This window comes from Hemiscyllium ocellatum, chromosome 7 (assembly GCF_020745735.1).
Source record: "Hemiscyllium ocellatum isolate sHemOce1 chromosome 7, sHemOce1.pat.X.cur, whole genome shotgun sequence".
Lineage (NCBI taxonomy): Eukaryota > Metazoa > Chordata > Chondrichthyes > Orectolobiformes > Hemiscylliidae > Hemiscyllium > Hemiscyllium ocellatum.
The window spans coordinates 46,365,368-46,390,731 of NC_083407.1; the positions used below are offsets into that span (position 1 = coordinate 46,365,368).

The 25,364-nt window shown below is 38.1% G+C and overlaps 1 protein-coding gene across 1 annotated transcript in view; it reads left to right on the forward strand.

Annotated features, from left to right (window-relative positions):
- lmln (leishmanolysin-like (metallopeptidase M8 family)) overlaps positions 1–25,364 on the forward strand; it is a 79,780-nt gene that overhangs the window by 48,416 nt on the left and 6,000 nt on the right. Inside the window, exons 7-16 of the mRNA XM_060827858.1 lie at positions 5,975–6,080; positions 6,231–6,325; positions 6,564–6,681; positions 7,759–7,866; positions 11,951–12,027; positions 14,328–14,438; positions 18,327–18,459; positions 19,018–19,177; positions 23,338–23,468; positions 24,646–24,856. Coding sequence (XP_060683841.1) covers positions 5,975–6,080; positions 6,231–6,325; positions 6,564–6,681; positions 7,759–7,866; positions 11,951–12,027; positions 14,328–14,438; positions 18,327–18,459; positions 19,018–19,177; positions 23,338–23,468; positions 24,646–24,856 — 1,250 coding nt within the window. The remainder of the gene's footprint in view (positions 1–5,974; positions 6,081–6,230; positions 6,326–6,563; positions 6,682–7,758; positions 7,867–11,950; positions 12,028–14,327; positions 14,439–18,326; positions 18,460–19,017; positions 19,178–23,337; positions 23,469–24,645; positions 24,857–25,364) is intronic.

A 25,364-nucleotide genomic window follows, 5' to 3' on the forward strand; every position in this document is an offset into this window, starting at 1 on the left:
GTACTGTGACCCGGTAGGCCCATTCTACCCTTACCTGGCCTGATCCAGCCTGCAGATTTAAAAGTTGTGGCAGCCAATGCTCTAAGAATGCTGTCAGCTGGCCTCCCTCTTCCTGCTCGGGAAGGCCCAACAACCGAATATTTTTTCTACGACATCGATTTTCGAGGTCATCAATGTGGTTTTCTAGGTTCTGGACTCGATTCTCGAGAAAACGGATGTGGTCGGCTGTTGATTTTATCCCAGTCTCTGAGGCTGCGGCCTTCGACTCCACCTCTCTGACTCGGCACTCCAATTCCTGAATGTCTCTGCCCTGCTTCTGCAGCTCGGCTGATAGTGCTTCTCTGCTCTGCCGAGACTCATCGATAAAAGCATCAATCTTCGCCTCCCACCTGGCAAACATCTCCTCAAAGCTCATCTTCATTGGTAAATCTCCTGAAGTAGCTGAAGACACCTTTGTTGCAGCTGAAAAGGGAAAGGGTGGGGGAGGGGTCCCTGCTTTCTTAGAGCCGCCTGTTCCCTTCCCTTTACTCATTTTCCAGCTAGTATTAGACTATTTAAATGTACTAATAGGTAACTATTTAAGGTTAACAACTATTATAAATGGTTTAGTGAGTGTGGTGGGGGTGGATAGCCCACTTTTCCCAAGTTTTGGGTAGAGCACTGTGGACTCAGTCTTGCTGGGTCGCCGCCATCTTGGATCCCCCCTCATGGACATTTTTAATATCTCCCTGAATTGCACCATAATTCCAATGTGCTTCAAGGCCGCTACCATCGTGCCGAAGAAGTCTTCAGTGTTCTGCCTTAATGACTCCTGCCCCATTGCATTAACACCCATCATCATGAAGTATTTCAAGAGGCTAATGATGAGGCATATCAAGACCCTGCTGTCTCCCTCACTGGACACCCTGCAGTTCACCTATCGTCCCATCCGCACAATAGATGATGCCTCCATCACCCTCTATCTGGCCCTTACCTACCTGGAAAAGAAGGACACCTATGTCAGATTACTGTTCATACTATCATTCCTCAGCACCTGATTGGAAAGCTGAAATTGCTGGGCTTGAATACCTCCCTCTGTTACTGGATCCTGCACTTCTTGAATGGGAGACCTCAGTCAGTCCAGATAGGGAACAGCATCTCCAATGCCATCACACGGAGGACAGGGGCCCTCCAGGGCTGTGTGCATGGTCCACTGCTGTTCACCTTGCTGACACATGACCATGCGGCAATGCACAGCTCAAATCATATTATTAAGTTAGCTGATGACATGGCGGTAATGGGTCTCATTAGCAAGAACGATGAGTCAGCATACAGAAAGGAGGTGCAGTGGCTAACAGGCTGGTGCAGCATCAAAAACCTGTTTCTGAACGTGGACAAAATGAAAGAGATAGTTGTTGACTTCAGGAGGAAACAGAGCATTTGCTCTCTGCTGGACATTGACAGCTCCCCCGTGGAGATCGTGAAGAGCACGAAATTTCTTGGTGTCCATCTGGCAGAGAATCTCACCTGGTCCCTCAATACCAGTTCCATAGCCAAGAGAGCCCAATTCCCATCCTCCATCGTCACCATATTCTACAGAAGGTTCATTGAGAGTACCCTGAGAGGAATTGCAATTCCTGAACCGTCTCGGACCGTAAGACTGGACAGCTGAGAACATCACAGGGTCTTCCTTCCCTCCGTTACAGACACTTACATCACACGCTGCATTTGCAAGTCTAACAGCCTTCGTTCAAATTCTTCTCCCTCCTGCCATCTGGCAGCAGATACCTTAGCATTCAGTCTCTAACAGCCAGCCTGTGCAATAGTTTCTTCCCCAAGCCATCAGACTCCTTAACACTATATGATCACATTCTATCCCATTTTGCAATTCTTGGACAAATTTTTGAATGTTTTATTAATGATCATTCATTATTAGTGTAATTTGTCTACCACTGTACCTATTGTCTTGTTTTGTCAGGAATTACTGTGCTGTCTTACATGTTTTGCACTTTTCCATGTACTTTATGCTGCCCTGTGTAGTCTGTGTTTTCATATAGCATCTTGGTCCTGGAGGAATGCTGTCTCGTTGTTATTGTACCAGCTGTATATGGTAGAAATAACAAATGAAGTTACTCTACTCTCAATTCTAAAGATACTCTACTAATAATGAACTCTAAAACTTGACCAGTGACCGATGTCAGACTAACTGGCTGATAATTTTCCATTTTCTGTTTCCCTACCTCCCTTATCAGGCGTGTCACAATAATCATTATCTAGTCTTATCGGAATCTCTCTGACTCCAGCAATTCCTGAAAGATTACCACCAATGCCTCCACAACTATCGCTTTCAGAACCTTGTGGGCTAGTTCATCTGGTCCAGCTGACTTATCCACCTTCACACCTTGTCCTTAGTGATGGCCACTACACTCACCTCAGCACATGAATCTCTTGGAAGTTCTGATATTTTACTGTGTCTTCCACTGTGAAAACTGATGCGAAGTCCCTAGTCACTTCCTCAGCCATTTTATGTTTTCCCATTACTATTTTTCCAGCCTCATTTTCCAGTGGTCCAATGTCTTCTCTTGCCTCTCTTTATCTTTTGTATATCTGATAAAAACTCTTTTATGTCACAAGCTAGTTTACTGTCATGTTTCATCTTCTCCCCTCTTATTGCTTTTTGGTTGTCCTGTGCTGGTTTTTAAATGCTTCTCAATCCTCTGGCTTCCCACTAATATTTCCCTCCTTATTAATCTTTTGAGAGTTCTTTATATTCTGTCCATTCTTAGAATCATACAATGCAGAAGAGGCCTTTTGCCATTATTCTGTATCTATATCCTCCTCTTTCCTAGTGAACAGATATGAAATACTTAATACTCTACCAATGTCCTCTGGCTCCACACAGATTCCCACCAGTCCCTAAAGAGCCCTACTATTTCATTGGTTATTCTCTTCCTCATGATACACTTGTAGGGTATCTTGGGATTCTCCCTAATTTTGCCCACCAGTGTTTTTTTTATGCCTTCTCTCTTCGCTCTCCTACATCCTTTCTTAAGTTCCTTCTCTACACATTCAATGCATCACGAAGTCTTCCATTGATTCGTTTCCTCTGTTATCCTTTGTATCCTGTTCTGAATATTTCTAGATATTCAGTATTTCCTAGGCTGTTGCTTGTACATTCAACCCTAGTGGGAACATCTTATACCTATACTCAATTTCTCTTTGAATGCCTCTTGCTCTTTTGCTATGGATTTTCCTTCCAGGAACTGTACCCTGTCTACTTTGAGCTTAGTTTAATATAATCTACCTCCCACCGAAACAATCCATCTGCATGCCATCTTTGTCGATAACAAATTTTTTTGTATTGTGGTTGCTATCACTACGGCGCAACCTCAAATACCTATCTGGCTTCATTTCCCAGAATTAGCTCTAACACTATAACATCTTTTGTAAGACCATCTACATGTCAATATAAAAAAGTTTTCCTGAAGACAGAAGGCACTACTGAGAAATGAACACAGCAAGCACTTTAATCCATTAAGCCACAGCAGCACATCTTCTGATCTGTGTTTTGACATTGGGTAAACCCTCCTGCTTGATTTAAATCAGCAACACAGAAAATAATATTCCTGATGAAGGGCTTTTGCCCGAAACATCGCTTTCGCTGCACTTTGGATGCTGCCTGAACTGCTGTGCTCTTCCAGCACCACTGATCCAGAATCTGGTTTCCAGCGTCTGCAGTCATTGTTTTTAACCACAGAAAATAATTATCCCATGCAGTAATCTTTGAAAATTCGAGAGGCCAAGAACTATTTAAAATAAGAATTAACAACTTTATTTCTTAAAGTATAATAGAATAATTAACAACTATTTACAGCTCCTTCCTCTAATCTATCTTTTACCTTCCCCTTCTACAATAATAGTCCCATAAACCCCCCCAATTAAGATTTACCAAAAATTCAAGTTTTCAAAACCAGCTAGATGTCAAATCTTCTCTTCCTCAGTCTTCTTTTCTTCTTGTTGGGGTTTTCTGTTTCACAGGTCACTGATCACTAAGAGAGAGCTATTCTGTGAGAGAACTTTAAGAGAGCTATTCTCTGGGCAGTCTGCAGATGCTGGTGGCTTTGCAGTTCTCCTCAACTGTTCAGTTTTCCCCAGTCTTATACCCCAAAGCATTGAATTGTTTCATTGGCTTTTAAGATTGTAAATATACTAAATTCAAACTTGATTGGAGTTTGGTAATTTTCAGGGTATAATTTAAACTGATTGGCCTAGTTTGAATTTGTTTTTGTCATTTCCAGGCAACCCAGCTAATCTAGCTTTCGACCAAGTGTTACATTGTTACCTTATTCAGAACACTTGATACTGTGTCAGGTAGTTCTGCTAGCTTTTAATCTCTTAAAGATACAATACACCTACATCTTCGTACAGCTGTGATCTATATTTGCCAAATTATATGGTGCCCTTTGAGTTTCAACCCATCTTTTACTTTTGGTTTAGTTAACTACACATGGTAGGTCCATCCAATGGAATTTTTCTTACTTGTTGAAAAATATCTATTCTATACTCTCTGGAATAAATGTTTGTCACTATTGACTTATCCCTTAACCTAACTTTCCAGTCCACTTTCCCTAGCTCTGCTTTCATGTCCTCATAATTGCTCTTATTTACATTCAAAATAATGGTTGGGCCTACACTTCTCTTCCCTAAACTGTACGTACAATTCAATCATATTATAGTTGCTGTAACCCATGGGCACTTCACTATGACATCAGTACTTATTCCTATTTCATTGGTCACAACCAGGTCTAGTTTAGTCTGCTCTCTGGGTGGTACCATACTATTCTGGTCTCAGTAATTATCTCAAAAACATGCAATTAATTCCATCCTTGACTACTTTTTCCTGTGTAGGTCAAAATCCCCTGTGATAATTGCTGTACACTTTTGACAAGCTCCCATTATTTCTTCCTTGATACACTTTCCTACCATGTCGTTACTGTTCGTGGCCTGTACACAGTTCCCACACAAAACCTCTCCCCTTTATTAAAGGGGAGACAATGGCCTAGCGGTATTATTGCTAGACTGTTAATCCAGAGATCCAGATAATATTCTGGGACCCAGGTTCGAATCACGCCATGGCAGATAGCATAGTTTGAATTCGACAAAATCTGTAAGTAAGAGCCTAATGATGATTGTGAATCCATTGTCAATTGTTGGAAAATCCATCTGGTTCATTAACATCTTTTAGGGAAGGCATCTGCCATCTTTATCTGGTCTGGCCTACATGTGATTGTGGACCCACAGCAATGTGGTTTTCTCTTAGCTGCCTTCTAGACAATTGAGCATGGGGAATAAATGCTGGCTTGGCCAGCGACCCACTCATTCCCATGAAAAAAATCCTCATCTGTACCCAAACTGCTTCCGTATCCTGGTTTCCTGAATTAAAGTCATTTCCATCTATCGTGTTAGTATCAACTTTATTAACCAGAGTCATTCCTGCACACTTTTTCAGCTTCCTGTCCTTCTTAAGTGTCACATACCCTTCAATATTCAGATCCCAGACTAGATTATTCTGCAGCCAGAAATTAGAAGCAGAATACTCATGAAAAGTTGTGAAGATTGAAAATGTTCAAAATCTGATTCAGCTGTTGCAGTCTTTTTCCACAAAATATAAAAAGAAAAAATGCAGTGATGTTATAATGGTAGTCATATTTTTATCTGTCTCCATTCCAAATCTCTTTTTGCTCACAAAAGTAATTGTTGAATTATTCACCTCCTAGAATTTTGGCACAACAAAGCCTAGTAAGTTCTTCTGGTATGTAAGAATTGTCTTTATTTATAAAATGCATCTGTACTATTAATGTTTTATAGATTTTTTTAATGAACAAGTAGTTCAATATAGAAACTATTTTCAAATGAAACTTTAGAAAAGCTAGTATTTGTAATATTATTTACTATTGTTATTTATATAAGTGAATTACTTCCCTTGATTTTGCAGGCCTATTGCAGGATATGCAAACCTATGTCCAGGTATGATTCCCACTGAGCCACAAGAGTTCAAGGGCATGTTGTCAACTGTGAAGCATGAAATTGTCCATGCTTTGGTAGGTTCACTGCGACTTATGTTCATTTTCAATTTGCAAAGCTCATCATTAAATGTTATTTTGAAACCATGAGGGATATGATGTGCCTAGTTTTATTAAGATACAGTTATTCCAAATATGAAAAGGTGTTTCTTTTCTGTTACATTTCAGGGCTTCTCTGCAGGACTTTTTGCTTTCTACCGTGATGATGAGGGAAAACCTTTAACTGCAAGAAAGGCAAATGGTCTTCCATCTTTTAATGAATCGTAAGCAGGATGTTTTGTGCATTTTTTAAACTTTGAGAGAACACATTTTGTTGTTATCTAGTGTAAGGTGTGTTTTAAAATACATCTTGTAGTTTGAATACATGTTTGTTTGCTCAATCATAAGCCAAAATACTTGCCAGAGCTATAAGTTATCATCTGTAGTCACTGCTGGTTAGATTTTTTTTTAAATACCTTGAACTGCATTGTAATCACAGCTTGCACATTTGTATTTGAATAGGCTTGGATTGTATCAGTGGAGTGACAAAGTTGCACGCAAGGCATCAAGGTTATGGGATATAAGGGGAAACAAAAAACTTAATCATGAGGTCCTCCTCCTTGTAACTCCACGTGTTGTTGTGAGTATTAACAAAAATAACTTTTTTTAAACTTTCATGTTGGAAAATGGGATTGCAGTAGATGACATATTGGCGTAAACAACTTTTCAATAAAGCATTCTGAGAGAAACAAAATGATGGAATTAATAGAGGATTGACTGACAGAAAACAGCAGAAGAGTAAATGTATTTTTCACGTATTGATATGACCGAATGTGCTCTTTCACACTACCCCGTGCTTCCTCCAAATGGTGTACAGATTGGAGGAGTACTGGAGGCTAGTTGCAGGTGGTTTTGTGAGCAGGAGGCCATAATCAGCAGGCAATAACTTTGCCCATGTTTTGACTTGATACTGTGAGATTTCACAGGGTCCACAGTCAACGCTGAGGACTCTTAGGGCAACTCTTTCTTCATAGTATACCACTGTGCCATCACAGCTGATTATTCTGTCCTGCTGGAATTTCAGGAATGGTGATATTGGGTGTCTTGGACATTATCTTTAAGATATGATTCTGAGAGTATCACACTGTCATACTGTTGCTTAACTAGTCTGTGGAAGATTACTCCCAATTTTGGCTCAAGTTCCAGGAGTTCCAATGTCTAAGACAAATTTTGCCGTATTATCATCATTATTTTCAGTGCCAAGGTTGATGCCAGGTGGTCTGCCTGGTTTCATTCCATTCTTCAGATTTCATAATAGTTTGATACAGTTAATTGGCTTGCGAGGCAATTTCAAAGGGCCTGTTACAGTCAGACATATTCTGAGAGGATGGAATCACATGTAGGCTACGCTAAATAAAGGCAGCAAATTTCTAAAGGGCATTAGTGAACTAGATGGGTTTTTATGGCATTCAACAGTTGTTAGAATAGTTGTCATTAGACTTGTTATTAATTCCAGATTTTATTTAATTCAAATTTCATGAGCTGCTGTGGTTGGCTTTGTGTTCCCAGAATATTAGCCTGGCTTTCTGGATTATTGGTCCAATGACATTATTGTGACTGCTCCGCCTCTATCTATTTTGCAGTTAATTCATAAAAGTTATTTAGCTGGAAAATTTATTTTTACTGTAACAGTTAAATCTGGTTATGTTTTATGTAGAAAGAAGCTCAGAACCACTTTAACTGCCCAAGTCTCGAAGGAATGGAACTTGAGAATCAAGGTGGAATGGGTACTGAACTGAATCACTGGGAAAAGAGATTGCTGGAGGTAAGATTGATTCATGATTTTCAAGTTAATTTAAGAAACAAGTGTTTCACTGAAGCTACAGTCTATACAAATTATTTCTGCTGAGGATTACATTCATAATAGTAGTGAAAATGTTAGTTTTCACAAATATCTCATTCAGATAGAACAGAAACGCTGAACGATTTTGACGTGAAGGGAATTGGTTTAATAGTAAACAGTTGTGTTTGTCCTTAAGCAGAGCAGCAGAAACTATAACAACTTCTTTTACAAAGCCTAATCACGCTAAAAGCTCCTGTTTGTGGGTTTTACATTAAAATGTCAGTTAATATTAAAATTAGTCCCATAGTCCATTTCTCTCTTTGTGGCACATACATGTGGTTTTGCAAAGGCTAATTAGATAGTGAAGTTAATGTTCTGGATTTTTTTTATTCTTGAAAGTTACATTCTGATTTAATTGTTCATCATTTACAGTTGAAAACTACAGAATTTGTAACCAAGCTTTGAAAATAGTTCAGATCTGTTGCTACTCACTTAGGAAGACTTCCCTGATATGATTTGTGAATGTAGACTATATTTGTAAATGTAGAGTAAATAAAGCTAGTAGAACAACATGATCTTTAAACTTCAAGGTAATAATGAGGTGAGGCTGACTGTCCTTGACCTCAAGGTTGCGTTTGGCCAACGTGTCTTTAGCAAAACCATAATCAGTGGGAATCAAGGGGAAAGCACCCCACTAGCTACAGTCATACCTGCACAAAGGATTATTGTGCTTGGAATTCAGTCCTCTCAGTGCCTGGGCATCTCTGCAAATGTTCTTCAGGGTGGTGTTCTTGGCCTAACCACTTTCAACTATTTCACCAATGACTTTCTCACCAGCAGAAGTGGGGATGTTCACTGACAATTACACACTGTTCAGCATATTTCACAACAACTCCGATATTGAAGCAGTCTAGTGCCAAAATGCAACAGAGACTGGGCTGACACATGACGAGCAGCAATCAAGTCACATAAGTGCCATACAACGACCATTTGCAAGAAGAGAGATTATCACCATCATTGAATCCCCACCCATCCACATCCTGAGAGTTACAATTGACCAGAAACTGAACTGGACTAGTTATATAAGTACAGTGGAGGTTAGAGGCTAGGAATTTTGCAACAAGTAACTTACCTCCTGACTTCTTAAAATCTGAACACTGTCTGAAAGGCACAATTCAGGAGTGTGACAGAATACTCCCCGCTTGCCTGGATCAGTGCAACTGTGGTCACACTCAAGAAACCTGACATCTTCCAGGTCAAAGCAAAAATTCAGTTTCTCCACCACTGATGCTCAGTAGCAACAGTGTCAACTGTCTGCAAGATGCACTGCAGAAATTCACCGAGGCTTGTTAGTCAGTGTTTTCCAATCCCAGGACCACCACCATCTTGAAGGACAAGGGTGGCAAAGACATGGAACACCACCACCTGCAAATTGATAATTATGAAGTATCTCAATGCTTGGACATCTCTACAAGTGTTCCTCACAATATGACCTTGGCCCAACCACCTTCAGCTACTGCATCAAGACTTTCTCGGCAGCATAAGGTCATAAGTATGAAGTGTCGAGAGGTTGGTCATGGCTTACATTAACTGCAGCCTCCCAGGTTGCCTTGATCTTTTGCAAATCACCTACCAACGCAACACGTCCATGGCAGAAGCTGTCTCCCTGGTCTACATTTATTCTGGAACATCTGGATAACAAGAATGTCTACATCAGGTTCCTATTTATTGACTAATGTTCTGTCAAAATTTCAAACAACCTCACCTCCAAACCTAAGTCTCTTTCTGTAACTGGATTTGTGATTTCCTGACCAATAGACAGCGGTCAGTAAGGATAGGTGATGACAACACCTTGATGATAATCCTCAACACCAGATTCCCGTGAGGTTGCTACTCAGCCCCCTACTGTACTACTTATGCACATGTGACTACATGGCCAAATTCTGCCCCAACTTAATTTACATGTTAGATGACGACACCACCGTTGTAGGACCAATCTCAAACAATGACAAGACCGCGTACAGGAAAGAGAGAGAGTGCTTAGTGGCATGGTGTGGCAGCTGCTCTTCCCAAGACCACAAGATACTACAGAAAGTTGTGAACACAACCCAGTCTATCACGCAAGCCAATCTTCCAACCATTGACTTCATCTGTACTTCCTGCTGCATTGGGAAAGCAATCAACATAATCAACCACTCCTCCCATTCAGGTTATATTTTCTTCCATCCTCTTCTGTTGGGCAGAAGGTATAAAATTTTGAATACACGATTGATCAGACTCAAGAACAGCTTCTTCCCGCAGTTACCAGATTTTTGACTGGACCTCTTAAGTGTTAAGTTTGATTTCTCTTGTACCTTCTCAGCAGCTGTATCGTGCACTCGGTTCTGTTACCCTGATGCACTTTTATAGTACGATATGCCTGTAAAACATGCAAAACAACACTTTACACTGTACCTTGGTATATGTGACAGTAATAAATCAATCAAATCAATTCCCTTCTAAACCACTGTGCTTCCAGACTTGGCAATACATCATCATTCCTTCCATACACTGTCAAAATCCTGGAACACTCTCTGATGGCATTGTTGGTCTACCTAACCGAATGGAATTTAGCAGTTCAAGAATGCAACTCACCACCACTTTCTGAGGATGACCAATGAATGTTGGCCCAGCCAAGGGTGCCCACGTCCCATGTGTGAATTAAAAAAACAAAAGTTCTAATGAAATCTAAAAGATCTTTGCTGGAATGTCTTAGACCACAGATTGAAAGGTTAGATTTCTCAACCTGGGATAATGTGAAAGCTTAGAGAATAAAGTGAGCCAGATTTCCGATGTCCCAGTTTACCCAATCACAGATCTTTGGTTAATGGACAGTATTTTTTAAAAACACATTCACGGGATGAGGGCACTACTGGCTGGGCCAGCATTTATTTCCCATCTACCACATTACCTTGGGTCTGGAACCACAGGTCGGTGCAACCAGATAAGGATGGCAGTTTGCTTCTCTAAAGGACACCAGTCAACCAGATGGATTTTTCTGACATTTGACAATGGATTCATGGATATCATTAGACTTCTAATTTGATATTTTCATTGAATTCAAATTCCAACATCTGCTGTGGCAGGATTCCCGCTCAGGTCCCTAGAGTATTACCTGAGTCTCTGAATTAACAGCCCTGCAATAATACCACGAGGCCGCCACCTCCCTAATGAAATTAATGGCAATTTATTCCAACCCATCGGATAAACTGGAATTCAGACTAAGGTGTGTGCAATTTTATAAATAATTTATAAATAAAATTGCATCACAAATTTCAGAAGGGAAAGTTTTAACTGTTAATAGGATGTGTGCATCACCAATATTTAGTGAATAATTTAATTAAAATGTCTTTCTCTGTCCGTTGTTTTCATGTGATTTGAACACTGATAATAATTTCCCTTTGTAGATTTGCTTTTAGGAAGTAATGTAGGTTTTAACTTGATTGTGTCTTTTACATTGAGCAGCAGTATGTGATACAATGCCATAAAAGATGATAAAGTCAGAAGTCACATGACACCAGGTTATAGTCTAACAGGTTTATTTGAAATCATAAGCTTTCAGAGTACAGCTTCACCTGACAAAGGAGTAGCGTTCCGAAAGCTTGTGATTTCAATTAAACCTGTTGAATGATAACCTGATGTAATGTGACTTCTGACTTTGTCCACCCCTGTCCAACACTGGCAACTCCACATCATAAAAGATGATAGGTTAATCTTCCATTTGCTAAAGTGTTTCAAAATGAGGAAAGGCGGAAGAAATAATTTGCTGTCGAATGAATTGAGTCAAGCATTGATCAAGATTGAGGTTTGAATCTCCCAGCTTGTCATGAATTATGAAAGGTGTGTGATTTAGTGAGTCTCTACTTAAAGATAGTTGGACCTTTATCTTTGCCAAAAGAGAGAAACAGGAAAATGTGGGCTCTTTCATTTTTATAATCACTATGAATTCAAAAAGAAAGCAAATCCTATTTGATTTGCTTGTCCTTTTAAGTTCTTGATGATATTTTGTTCTTCTGTTTCTACCCAGAATGAAGCAATGACAGGATCTCACACACAAAACAGAGTTTTCTCCAGGTTAACCTTGGCAGCTTTAGAAGATACAGGGTAAGATAGATCACATGTGAGCAGATTTTCACGTTGTGGAACAGCTTGGGAAACCTTTTTCTGTATTTTTATTCTAAGTTCAATCAAAATATTTAAAACATTTCAAAAAGTATGGATTAAAAACAAAGTTATAAACACTGGGAAAGAGAAAAAGTGCGCAGAACATTTCTAACAATGATTCCAACAGACCTCCAGCTTTTGCGCAACACTTAAGATCTTGGATCTTTCTGGCTAAACAAAGTATTTAAAATTAGAATGGAAAATGATGTTAGAAAACTTGTTTTATGCAGCATGTAATTTGCTGAAAAGGTCCTTTTACTCTCATTTGCTTATGTGACAGATTAGCTTGTGTCACTTATTTTTATAGATTGTATGAGTAAACAAATATGTGGTAGACAAATGCACGTTAACTAATTCTTGAAGGAGTTGAAAATCCAAATCTTGTGCAATTCTAACTTCTTAAATTTGTTTGTTACATCTGTATTTCAGATATTAGTCATACTGAAGCATCTGGGCACAAATTTAGGAAGTGAGTTATGCAGTTAGCACATTTGAATCATATTAGTGATCAAATGATTTGGCAGAGTAGGATATCTGTACAGAGTTCATTCACTCAGTTTGCTGATTCCATTTTCTTGGAGCATGTTTAGGAGCATCCAGTATTTATCTAACATTAAATTCATAAAGTCTTCAGTTACAGTGCATCACCTGGTCATTTTGCAGTGCAGTTTCAGTCAAGTTTGAGAAGGAATTCTCAGGCTTTTATACTACTTAGCAAGACCTGCACTTGGGAGAAAGTGAGGACTGCAGATGCTGGAGATCAGAGTCAAGGAATACAGTAATTCCTGATGAAGAACTTATGCTCGAAATGTTGATTCTCCTGCTCCCCGGATGCTGCCTGATCAGCTGTGCTTTTCCAGACCTACACTTATTGTCCATTCATCATTGTTTAAGTATGTTTACAAATAAATGGCTTCTTTTATTTGTTCATGGGATGTGTGTGTCACTGAAAGGCCCGTCCCTAATTTCTGTTACAAACTGTTAAATGTTTAACTAAGTAAATCTTAAGGATCTTGTTACACAAGAGACCAGACCATGTAAGAATGTTTGACTTCCTTCTCTAAAGGGCATTGGTGAGTCAGAATTTTCTTTTGTACAACAGCTGATTATTACTGACTTACCTTTCCTGAGATGTTCTAGATGAATTTAATTGAATCTAAATTCCATTGGCTGCTGTGGTGGAATTTGAACTCTTGTCTTCAAAACATTAGCTCTGGATTACAAGTCTAGTATCATTATCACTACAGCACAATCTCCACTTACATGAATTCAGGGAGCATGTAAATGTCAACCATGTCCTTGTGGAACTGAGTCACAGAGGTTAACTGTGGTGTACATGGAAGGATTTTCTTCCCTTAGGAACATTACTTGGGCTTTTATGATAATTCAACAATTTTACAATCAGCGATATTAACTCCTTTAATTTCCAAATTTTCTGCATTAATAATTCAGTCTTTGCAATTATAAATTCAGTAACCTATCAAGTACATTAAATATTGTGCCTTCTAAAAAAAAATATTGCTGCATCATTTTCAGGAGCAAGCCAGAAGCTGTTTAGGTTTAATGGGGTTTGACATTAGATTAAGATTGGGTTCTTTTATAGTACTACTACTTCCTTATTAAGCATTAGCTGCAAAGTACTTTAATTGATCGTGAGAATGTAGTATGGTGTCAACTCAATGCAAAGTCAAAAAGCATTGTTTACAACAACATTTCAGACAACCTATCCACTGAAACCAGTTTATAGTTTGCATATGAATATGAGTTGACTCCTCTTTCTGTCATTCCACTTTATGTTGGAAGATTGTTGAGTTGGAATGAGAGTTTGAGACTGTCATGAAAGTAATCAATACCTGAGGCAAAAAGGGAATTCAACTGTCCAAATATCTTATTCTTAGCCACCTGCAAGTATGACTTATGCGTAGGTCAGATGGATATCCATTAATACAGAGCCATGCTTTATCGCAAATTGGCGTGTTATAATCTTAAAATCCAACTCTTATGTTAATTAAAAAGGAGCATTCAGTGATCAGGATGCATGAAAAGCTGTTGTGACTTGCCTAAATAAAGTGGCCTCAGATGAAAATAGTAAATTTGTAGAAAGGTAAATTTGAGTTTGAAGCTCAATTATATCAATGTGGATTAGTTTTTATCTGCTACAAATGTATGGCAATAGTCATTAAAAGTATTAATAGTAATATTTTTCTTTTTCTAATATCATTTGCCACCACCACCAACAGATGGTACAAAGCCAATTATAGTATGGCAGAGAGACTGGAATGGGGTGAAGGCATGGGCTGTGACTTTGTAATGAAAAGCTGCAAGTACTGGATTGACCAACAGCGGAAGGTGTAAGTACTGTATTTTAGATGCAGAGCTGTTAATAGATCTGCTGCCTTTAATAACTATTAGCAGTCTAACATGATGTATGGAGCAGTGTCTGGAGTGTTGATTGAAGCTGTTTTTATGAATATATGCTTAATATTATTTACTATAATTTGTAATATTTAGTTGAGTTCCCAATACTTTTTACTTGTTGCCCTTCCATAGGCAAGCTTTTATTTCAACCATCTGAAATGTGATCTTCCAGCTGAAGAACTGGGACCATGTGTAACTGAATTAGTGTGAAATTGCACTGTCCCTTCATCAACTGATAGTAGATACCTTGTTGGTAAATTGATTCAAGGTAAAATCATGAATGAAGTTTGAGTATTGTTAAGTAAAAATTAACAAAATAATGTTTTGCTGAGACTATAATAAATTTCTAGTGAAACTTTAAATTTGAATTTCTGTTAATCTTATAATCTTGGATCCCATAACTATGAAGAAAAGCATTTGTATAGGAAAGACTGACTCTGTTGCCTCTTGCATTTCTACCATTACAGTTAGAAGAAAATTAAAGTTTCAATGTGCAAGGTATTTCAAATATCACTCTTTTATTTTTATTCACTCATGGGAATATAGGCATCACTAGCTGGTAGCATTTATTGCCCGTCCGAGTTGACCCTTGACAAGATGGTTGTGAGCTGCTACCTTCAGCATTTGCAGTCCATAGTAGGCATTAAGTGCCATTACGCAGGGAATTCCAGGATTTTGACACAGTGACAGTGAAGGAACGACAGTATATTTCCAAGTCAGTGTAGTGAGTGGCTTGGAGGAGAACTTGTAGATTATGATGTTTCCATATATCTGCTGCCTTTGTCCTTCTCAATGGAAATGCTTGTAGGTTTGGAAGGTGCTGTCTAAGGATCTTTGGTGAATTTCTGCAGTGCATCTTTTAAATAGGAGACACTGCTGTTAATGAAGGTCTGTGATAGAAGTAATGGATGTTTATGGATGTGGTGCCAATCTAGCAAGTTGTCCTGGATGGTGTCAAATTTCTTGAGTGATTGTTGGAGCTGTACTCAACTTGGCATTTAGAGATTATTCTATCACATAACTTGTGCTTTGTAAATGGTGGACAGGCTTTAGGAAATCAGGAGGTGAGTTCTTGCTGTGGTATTTCTCGCCTCTGATCCTCTTTTAGCCACTGTATTTATGTGGCAAGTCCAGTTGTGTTTTTGGTCAGTTGTAATCCCGGGATGTTGGTAGTGGATGATTCAGAGATGGTAACACCATTGAATGTCATATTGTCTCTTATTGAAGATGATCTGATGTCGGATGAATACAAAAGGAATATCACAAAGGAACATTAATCGATTCACTAGCAATGCCTATTTCTATTCAGTCACTCATATTAACTTTCACAATATTTGGACACCTTATGCAATAACTGATTGCAAACTTTCTTAATTTTAGGGGAGACTAGAATTTTTGTCAGGTAACATTTGGTATATTGTGCACAGTTCGGGCTCCATATCTCAGGAAGGATGTACTGGTCCTGGAGCATGTTCAGAGGAGGTTCGTGAGAAAGGTTCAAGGAATTAAAAGCTTAACATATGAGGAATGTTTGAGGACTTCAGTTTATACTTGACAAAGTTTTGAAGGTTGAGGGGGAACCTAATTGAAATATACAGAATACTGAATTTTGCAAGGTTTGTGAAGGTTTGTATACTGAATGGCCTGGAAAGAGTAGATGTCGGGAAGATGGTGCAATTGGTTGGAGAGACCAGGACCAAGGGCATAGCCTTAGAGTAAAAGGAATACCTTTTAGAACAGAGATAAGGAAAGACTTCTTCAGCCAGAAAGTGATGAATCTGTGGAATCATTGCCACAGAAGGCTGTGGAGGCTAGATCATTGAAGACTGAGATACATATGTTCTTGAATATCAAGCGGATTAAGGGTTATGGGGAGAAAGTGGGAAAATGGGATGAGAAGCTCATCAGCCATGATTGAATGGCAGAGCAGACTCGGATGGGCTCTAGGCCTAATTTCTGCTCCTTTGCCTTATGGTCTTAGTTGAACACAGACATCACTGTGTGTAGTCAAGAAAGGACTAAACTCATTAAAATGCCAAAGGCTAGAAATATGGTCCATAAGATGCTGGAATAGAGTGGGCTATTTGGCCTATCAAGCCTGTTTGCCATTCAGTAACATCAAGGTTGATTGGATAATCCTTAATTCTAATTTTCCTGTTTATCCCCATAACTTTTGATCACCGTATTGATTAAAACCTATCTCACCTTTGAAGATTTTTAATGACCTGGCCTTAACTATCCTCTGTATGAAATAATTCCACATGTTCATGACCCACTGAGAAGAAATTCTTCCTTATCTCTTGTCTTAAACAGAAACCGCTTACTCTGAGCTTATGGACTCTCCCACAAGCGAAAACAAACTCTCCACATCCATGTTGTCAAACCCTTCCAAGAATCAACTAGTTTTTCTTTCTGCAACCTGGGCAGATGCATTTTCTGCACTTACTACCCAATAAGATGAGCTCTGCTTTGAACAGTTAATGTCAATATGAATGAATGAATTTCTTGGCCATCCACAGGTTCAAGTTGGGTGCAAGCCCTTGGAGTAATTAATCAGGCTGCATGTCTCCTTGTCCATCCTTGGTTGACCCCCAGAAAAGTATCAGACTATATCTGTCAGTATACTTAAGGCTTTCTGTGATTAGTGGACGATGTGAGGACTGAGATATTTGATTTGTAATGTGAATGCTATTTTGCCTATAATTTTCCTTTTTTTTGTGTGTTTTGTTGGTTGTATCCTCTAATAAGAGGGTGTTTTAGTTATTTCTTTTCTTGTTTGATAACATTGAGGAGATATATTTAACTTATATTTCATAATAGTACCATCTCCCCCATTTTGAAGCACTTGTAAGTGTAGAAATTGATGACAAATGCAAACTAAGTGTTCCATCAAAGCATCATGATGGGGCACTTCTTTATAACACCCTGCTCTCCTTTTCCCTGCTAGTAAGAAAGTTTTTAGTAGAGACAGTAAAATAGTAGAAAAGGGACAACAATGGAAAATAATACTCTGGAACTTTTCTCTCTGATTCACTCTCACAATTGAAACCAATTAATGCTCAAATAGACCAAGTGTTTTGTACTTCAGGATATTTACATGTATTCTGTGAACTTTACCTTAGTGACAAACTGGTTCACCTCGCTTTCGAAGGCATGCAGAGCCAACATCTTCTGTACCAGTTGCAAATGTAGTCTATTGGCTGATTACTGTCTGGGAAAGGAAGTATCACCTGACATAAACAAGAAAAGCAGAAGTTGCTGGAAAATAACCCAGTCGATTTGGCAGCATCTGTGAAGAGTATTCAGAGTTAATATTTTGAGCCCGGTGACCTTTCCTCAGAACCTAAGATCAAATCTGTTGCTATTATATATGAGTTTAATATTAAGGCTTTCAAGAGCGTTAAATATGTTGTGGTTAAACATCTGCAATGTTGAGAAACTCTAATTAAATACATGGAGCACAGTTATTCTAATAAAGTACATTAGGACTGGTATCTAATCTGTAAACATCATGCATCAGCTATCTCTTGAGATAATGGGATCTAAAATTGATTGTATATTACATCATTTTACATCATTACATAGCATGATTTCTTCTGCTTAGATAGTGATATTCTGCAAAATTGATGATTGGTGTGTAATATTGTTATTATATCCATTACTATCCCTTATAAAAGTTTTCTTGAATATGTTTCAAGATTAGTTTGCTTTGCTACTTTCTAACTTTATAAATAGGAAATGAAAATTGACAGAAGAAGTTTGTTCAAAGTGATTGTTATTGAACTGTGATAAGTAATGAAATTGTACATGGTTTTCTCCAGGAATAAGAATATAACTCCATATTGTGACACACTAAGGACATCTCCATTACGGTTAACATGTCGGCAGGATCAGAAGGCTGTAGCAGTCTGTAATTTAGAGAAGTTCCCAGCACATCTACCATCAGAGTATCAGGTACTTTCCTTTTTACATTCTGGTTTACATCATGTGTGTAAAATTGGCTTGAAAACCTTAATACCATAATAGTTTCAAGATCTGATGGAAGAGCACTATGCTAAATGTTAATTCTGCTTCTCTTGATGACATTATTCATATTTTAGATTTCCAACATTTGCTGTATTTTGCCTTTGCGTCATTTGTTATATTTCTTTCAGCCCTTAATTTTATCAAGACAAAGTTTTAATAATTTACCTAGAACTTGAGCATTTTTGAAGAAAGAGACACCTTCTGCTGAAGCTTTTCATCTTGCATTAATCAGAACATTTAACAAAGCATAGATGTTAACTGTCAATCAGGATTAATTGGTGCATTTTCAATGCCTCTACCAATCAGAAATCACTTGCTAACCAATCAACAGCACTCTCCTCATATAGGATCAGTATTAGTTTTTATCTTGAAATTTCATTCTTGTAAAATGTCCTGGTAAGTGCAAGATGAAAAAATTAGACAAAATTAGTCTTTTTCAGCATTACTCAAATTTAGTTAATGAGGGCTTGTATTTATTTTTAACAGTATTTTGACTACCTTGATGGTGTACCAGAAGGAGAGCTGCAGTACTATGGCGGATCAGTGGAAATAGCTGACTACTGCCCTTTTAGTCAGGAGTTCAGTTGGTATATAAGTGGTGAATTCCAGCGTGGCTCTGATTGCAGAATCTCTCAAAATCAACCAGGTTGGTTACTCTGTCCATTCTATGAATAGTTTTTGAACTATGACATAGTGATCTCTGTATTAGGGTTGTGAAATTTCTGATAAATTTCCAGAGACTTTGAAATTAGATTGTTATTGCTATTCACATGCCTCCTTTTCCTCAGTTTGTTATTGCACAACTTTTAAAAGATTTCAAGAAATAATGATAAACAATGCATGCCTGTATATCTGGAAATTTACCTTGAAAATGATCATTTAGTATTTGGATTTTATTGATGTCAAACTAATGCACTGAGTGCGGTAATTTCAGTGTCATGTATTTCTTGTTCTCTTAAGCAGGAAATGTTTTGACGGTTTTGATTTATTGAATAACTTTGATTTAAATCAAAAAGTCTGTTTTCTGTCTTCATGTTGGGCTAACTAGGCTGAGATTTTAGATACAGAATTTTATAAGTTTTTTTTCTTGTAATGTGTGCAAAATAATTGGTTGGGCAGTCTTAATGTGAATTTATGAAGACCAAGTAGTTTTTGACGAACCTGAGGGGGGTTTTATGGATATTAGTAGCAAAGTTAATAAGGAGCAACCAGAGAATATGCTCTATATGGATTTTCAAGAAGCTTTCGATGCAGGAGGTTGGAATGCAAAATGAATTCACATGGAATTGGGGCTACATACTAGCATGGATTGAGGGTTGTTAACATGCAGAAAGCAGAGAATAGGAGTAAATGGACCATTCTGAGGTTGACTGGCTGTAACCAGTGGGTACTATGATGATATACTTTTATGCTAGTTTTATCATAATCTGTATAATTAACTTGAATGTGGAGGCCATTTGCAATATTTCTGAGTTCGTAGATAATCTAAAACTTTATTGAAATATGAGTTTTGAGGAGGATGCAAAGATGCTTCAAGGAGACTTAGACAAACTAATTGAGTAAGCAAACGTATGCCAAGTTAATACAGTGTGCATAAGAGTGAGGTTATCCTGGCTATTGTGTAACAGGAAAGGATGTGCAGTGTACTTATTGAATGGTGAGCAATTGGAAAGTGTTAATGCACAAAGACACCTAATTTCCTTGCTTACAAGTAACCAGAAGCCAGCATGGACATTCAGCAAAAAATTTGGAAGGTAAAGGTATATTGTCCTTTAGCAAAGAGGTTTTGTTTCAGTTATGCAGAACAATAGTGAGATTGCACCTGGAGTATTGTATACAGTTCTGCCTCCTTGCCTAACAAAGGATAATATGCCATAGAAGAGTGCAATGGAGTTTCACCAGGCTGATCATTCACCATCAGGACAGATTAAGGAGACTGGGTCTGTATTTTCTGGATTTCAGGAGACCGAGAGGTGTCCTCGTAAAAACTTAAAATTCTTTAGGGATATATAAAAAAAATTCAGAATGAATGTTTTGCTTGACTGTGCAATCTAGAGCCCAAAGGCACAGTTTCAGAATAAATGGTTTCAGAATGAACCATTGAAGACCAAGACAAGGAGTAACTTCATTACTCAGAGTGGTAAATATTTAGAATTTTCTACCACATAAAGTGGTAGAAGTTCAGTAAAGTTAGTTCAAAGCAAAGGTTGACAAATTTCTTGTTACTTTTGACATCAAGGGATATGGGCAGAAATATGGCATCAGAGTAGACAATCCGATGTAAAGGAGAATGGTTGCAATTAAAAGCAAAACACTGGATCGTGGAAATCTGAAATAAAAACAATGTATTAGAAAAATACAGTAGGTCTGGCAGCGTCTGTGGAGAGAGAAACAGTCAATGTTTCAAATCTGATATCACTTCTTCAGAAGAGCTGTGTTGGACTCAATGTTACATGTGCTTCTCTCTCTGTCTCCAGGTGCTGTCAGACCTGGTGTGTTTCTTCAGCACCTCATTTTTCTATCTAGAATGGTGAAGCAGGTTTGAGCAGCTGAATGGCCTATCCCTCCTATTTTCTTATTCATGATTACTCATCTTGATTTTGTTAGCTAATCCTATACTTAGAACATAGAAACATAGAACATTACAGCGTAGTACAGGCCCTTTGGAACCAATCTGAAGCCTGTCTAACCTACACTAGTCCATTCTCGTCCATATGCCTAGCCAATGACAGCCTCAAGTCCCTCAGCCTTTCCTCATACGACCTTCCATCCATACCAGGCAACATCCTAGTAAATCCTCTGAACCCTTTCCAAAGCTTCCACATCCTTCCTATAATGTGGTGATGAGAACTGAACACAGTACTCCAAATGTGGCTGCACTAGAGTTTTGCACAGCTGCATCGTGACCTCATGAATCCTAAACTCAATCTCTCTACTAATAAAAGCTAACATACTGTATGCCTTCTTAATAACCCTATCAACTTTGGTGGCAACTTTCAAGGATCTATGTACCTGAACATCAAGATATCTCTGTTCTTCTACACTACCAAGAGTCTTGGCATTACCCTAGTACTTTGCATTCTTGTTAGCTGAGTACCTGTTACCCAGTACTCTGCATTCCTGAGTGAATCACCTCACACTTTTCAGTATTAAACTCCATTTGCCACCTCTCAGTCTAGCTGTTCGGCTTATCTATTTCTCTCTAACCTACAACACCCTTCGTCACTATCCACAACTCTACTGGTCTTAGTGTCATCTGCAAATTTATTAACTCATCCTTCTATGCCCTCATCCAGGTTATTTATATAAATGACAAACAACGGTGAACCCAAAACAGATCCTTGCGGTACCCCACAAGTAACTGAACTCTAGGATGAATATTTCACATCAGCCACCACCTTCTGTCTTCTTTCAGCTAGCCAATTTCTGATCCAAACCACTAAATCACCCTCAATCCCATACCTCTGTATTTTGTGCAACAGTCTACCGTGGGGAACCTTATCAAACGCCTTACTGAAATCTATATACACCACATCAACCGCTTTACCCTCATCCACCTGTTTGGTCACTTTCTCAAAGAACTCTGTAAGGTTTGTGAGGCACGACCTACCCTTCACAAAACCGTAATAAACTTATCCCTAATGAACTTATTCCTCTTTAGGTGGTTATAAATTCTATCTGTTATAATTCTTTCCAACACTTTACCCACAACTGAAGTAAGGCTCACTGGTCTATAATTTCCAGGGTTGCCTCAACTCCCTTTCTTGAACAAGGGAACAACAGTGCTATTTTTTCAGTATTCCTGTAGACTGGCAAGAAAATTATAATGCATTGTTCATTAAACTAGGAAAGATCATTATAAGGGAAACATGCACCGAAGATATTTTCCAGCTGTCCCTTTAGAGAATATATCCATCTTTTAATTGATATTTGTAAAGTATTACCTCTCTGACCTTCAGTTGTCTCAAATTTATTGTGAACCCAGAGGAACTCAACCTTGAATTTGTAAATCTCAATTCAATCCCCATGATAGATTTTTATTATATGTCCTGATTATTCTATTAACTGGTTTTTCTATGGAACATGTGCTAGTGCCTTGAATGAAAACCTTTCTGAAGCACTTTGGAATAGTGTTCTACTCAAGAATACCAAATAAATAGAAATTGCTGTTGGTTTGGCATTTTTTCGTAGTTTGAAAAGAAGAGGCTCAAGAATGTCTAGTTTTATTTGATAAGATTAACTGATAGACGTCCCAATTGTGTGCAATACTTTATAACATTTGAGCAGCAGATGACTTATGCAGTAGGTTATGAATTTTGATCTGACTGATAGCTATCTTATAGTGGTAAAAACAATGACTGCAGATGCTGGAAACCAGATTCTGGATCAGTGGTGCTGGAAGAACACAACAGTTCAGGCAGCATCCAACGAGCAGCGAAATCGACGTTTCGGGCAAAAGCCCTTCATCAGGAATAAAGGCAGTGAGCCTGAAGCGTGGAGAGATAAGCTAGAGGAAAGTGGGGGTGGACAGAAAGTAGCATAGAGTACAATGGGTGAGTGGGGGAGGGGATGAAGGTGATAGGTCAGGGAGGAGAGGATGGAGTGGATAGGTGGAAAAGGAGCTAGGCAGGTCAGAGAAGTCATGGGGACAGTGCTGAGCTGGAAGTTTGGAACTTCGGTGAGGTGGGGGAAGGGGAAATGAGGAAGCTGTTGAAGTCCACATTGATGCCCTGGGGTTGAAGTGTTCTGAGGTGGAAGAAAGATGTGGTTGACTGGTGTGAATATGTTAATCTGTTTGCATTGCAGAGCCTTCTCGAAACTATGGTGCTGAAGAATATGGACCAACCTCTGTCTGCCTTGCTCAGAAATCTCGTTTTGTAATGCAGCAATGCAACAAGAGTCCAGGCTCTCCAGACTGGGGTAGTGGATGTTATAGAGTGAGTGGTTTTATCTGATTCACTACAGAATTTTTTCCAGTATCAAACAAGAACATTAACAGGAAACCTAATGCAGATAATACATTTGCTCTAAAGTGTCTGAAATGAATACAGCTATAGACTAGGTAAAATAAAAGAACTGCTGGATATTTGAAAAGCTACTATTATGGGAGTCCACAGTAGAGAAAGAAATGGTTATAAATTGCAAATGAAAATTACAAATTAAGTCTTTTAAACTCTTCTTTATTTGCACTTAATTATTGGTGCTCATCTTGGAGTGAGCATGTGATTAAAATAGCATTTCATGTTTTAAAAATTTGATGACAATCTGAAACACAGACACATATAGAATGTAAATGAGATTAGTGGCCCATTTACAAAAGAAAGATGGACAATATTTTATCAGAAACTTTCTGTCCAAAGTGTTTCATTTGAAGGACCTCATTAAAAAAATGTTGCCAACAACTGCTGACTAACATCAAGCTTTTCAGTATTTTTATTTTAGCACGAAAACTATGGGTACAAAGACATTGATGGATGTTTGATTCTGTCATAAAAATTCGTAGCATTCAAGGAATTTAGAATGTTTAAGAATGAGAAATAAAGTTATAGGAATATAGCAAATACAAAAGAGTAAAACCACTAAAATATATCATTCAGTTAGAAATAAACAGGAAAATGTCAATTAATCACTTGACTGAAAAATATATAAATGCAGAATTATTAAAATAATTAAAAAGTCTCTGTTGAACATGCAATGCAGCTATCTAAACATATATTGAGCCACACTGTAGTCCTGCATTTATTGTTAAACTACCTCATCGAATTTCAACATCACTAATTAGTGTCAGAAATTTGCAAGTTAGCAAAGGAAATTGATATTTGAAATTTGATTTACTGTCCCAGGTTGAAAAGTCTGCATGTAACTTAGACATGTTTAAATTGATACTTTGTGTATGTTCGTTATTACAGCTGTGCAGTAATAATTTTGTGACTTTGCTAAATGGGAGCACACATTTAATAACTTGAGAGGGAAAGAGCCACAAAGAAAGCTTTGTTTTATATTCTATTACAAAACCAGTATATTTCCAGAGTGTCTTTTCTAATTTGGAGGATAAGTTGGAGGATAATTTAAGGATAAATTAATCAGTGAAATACCTTCTGTTTCATTATTTAGGTTTCCTGTACAATTGAGGGACTAATCGTCTGGGTTTCTGATAAGTTCTATTTATGCAGTCGAACAGGGCAGGTACTTTCTATTAACGTTGTGATGAATGACTGGGTCTACACGGGAAGCCTGGTATGTCCATCTTGTTTTGACTTCTGCAGTACATGTCCACCAGAGCGTGATCCGCCGTTAAGTAATTTCACAAGGATAATTCCAATAGGTAATATGTTTGTCTTTCTTGCAATTTTTTTCTTTTGAGAGCCTGTGCTAGTTTATTTAGTGGCCACAGTTGGGACTGAAAATAATAATTAATTGAGAATTGTGTTATTTTCATATCCATCCACATTATTCGGATTTAGTATATATTCTGAAAATTAAGTATACACCTGTGGTAACTGCAGTAGTTTTAATACATGTGAGATAACTAAAGCAATCTGTATGCAATACCTGTATTTTAAATGAAATATGCAACGTTGAGCAGTTGTATTACTTTCTAGGCCTCATGAATAGTTAGTTACTGGTTACTAAATGAAGGGATAAGTGTGCTGTTTGCATGTCGCACTCCTTCAATTTGAAACACTGAAGCATAAAATATAAAGTTATTTTCTGTTTCTTAGAGTTCATAAGCATATTTACCATAATCTCAGTCTCCTGCACATCAGCAAGATTTTTTTGGCATTGTTTTGTTTGCTGACATCATGTAAGCAAACTTTAAATAGTCATAATAT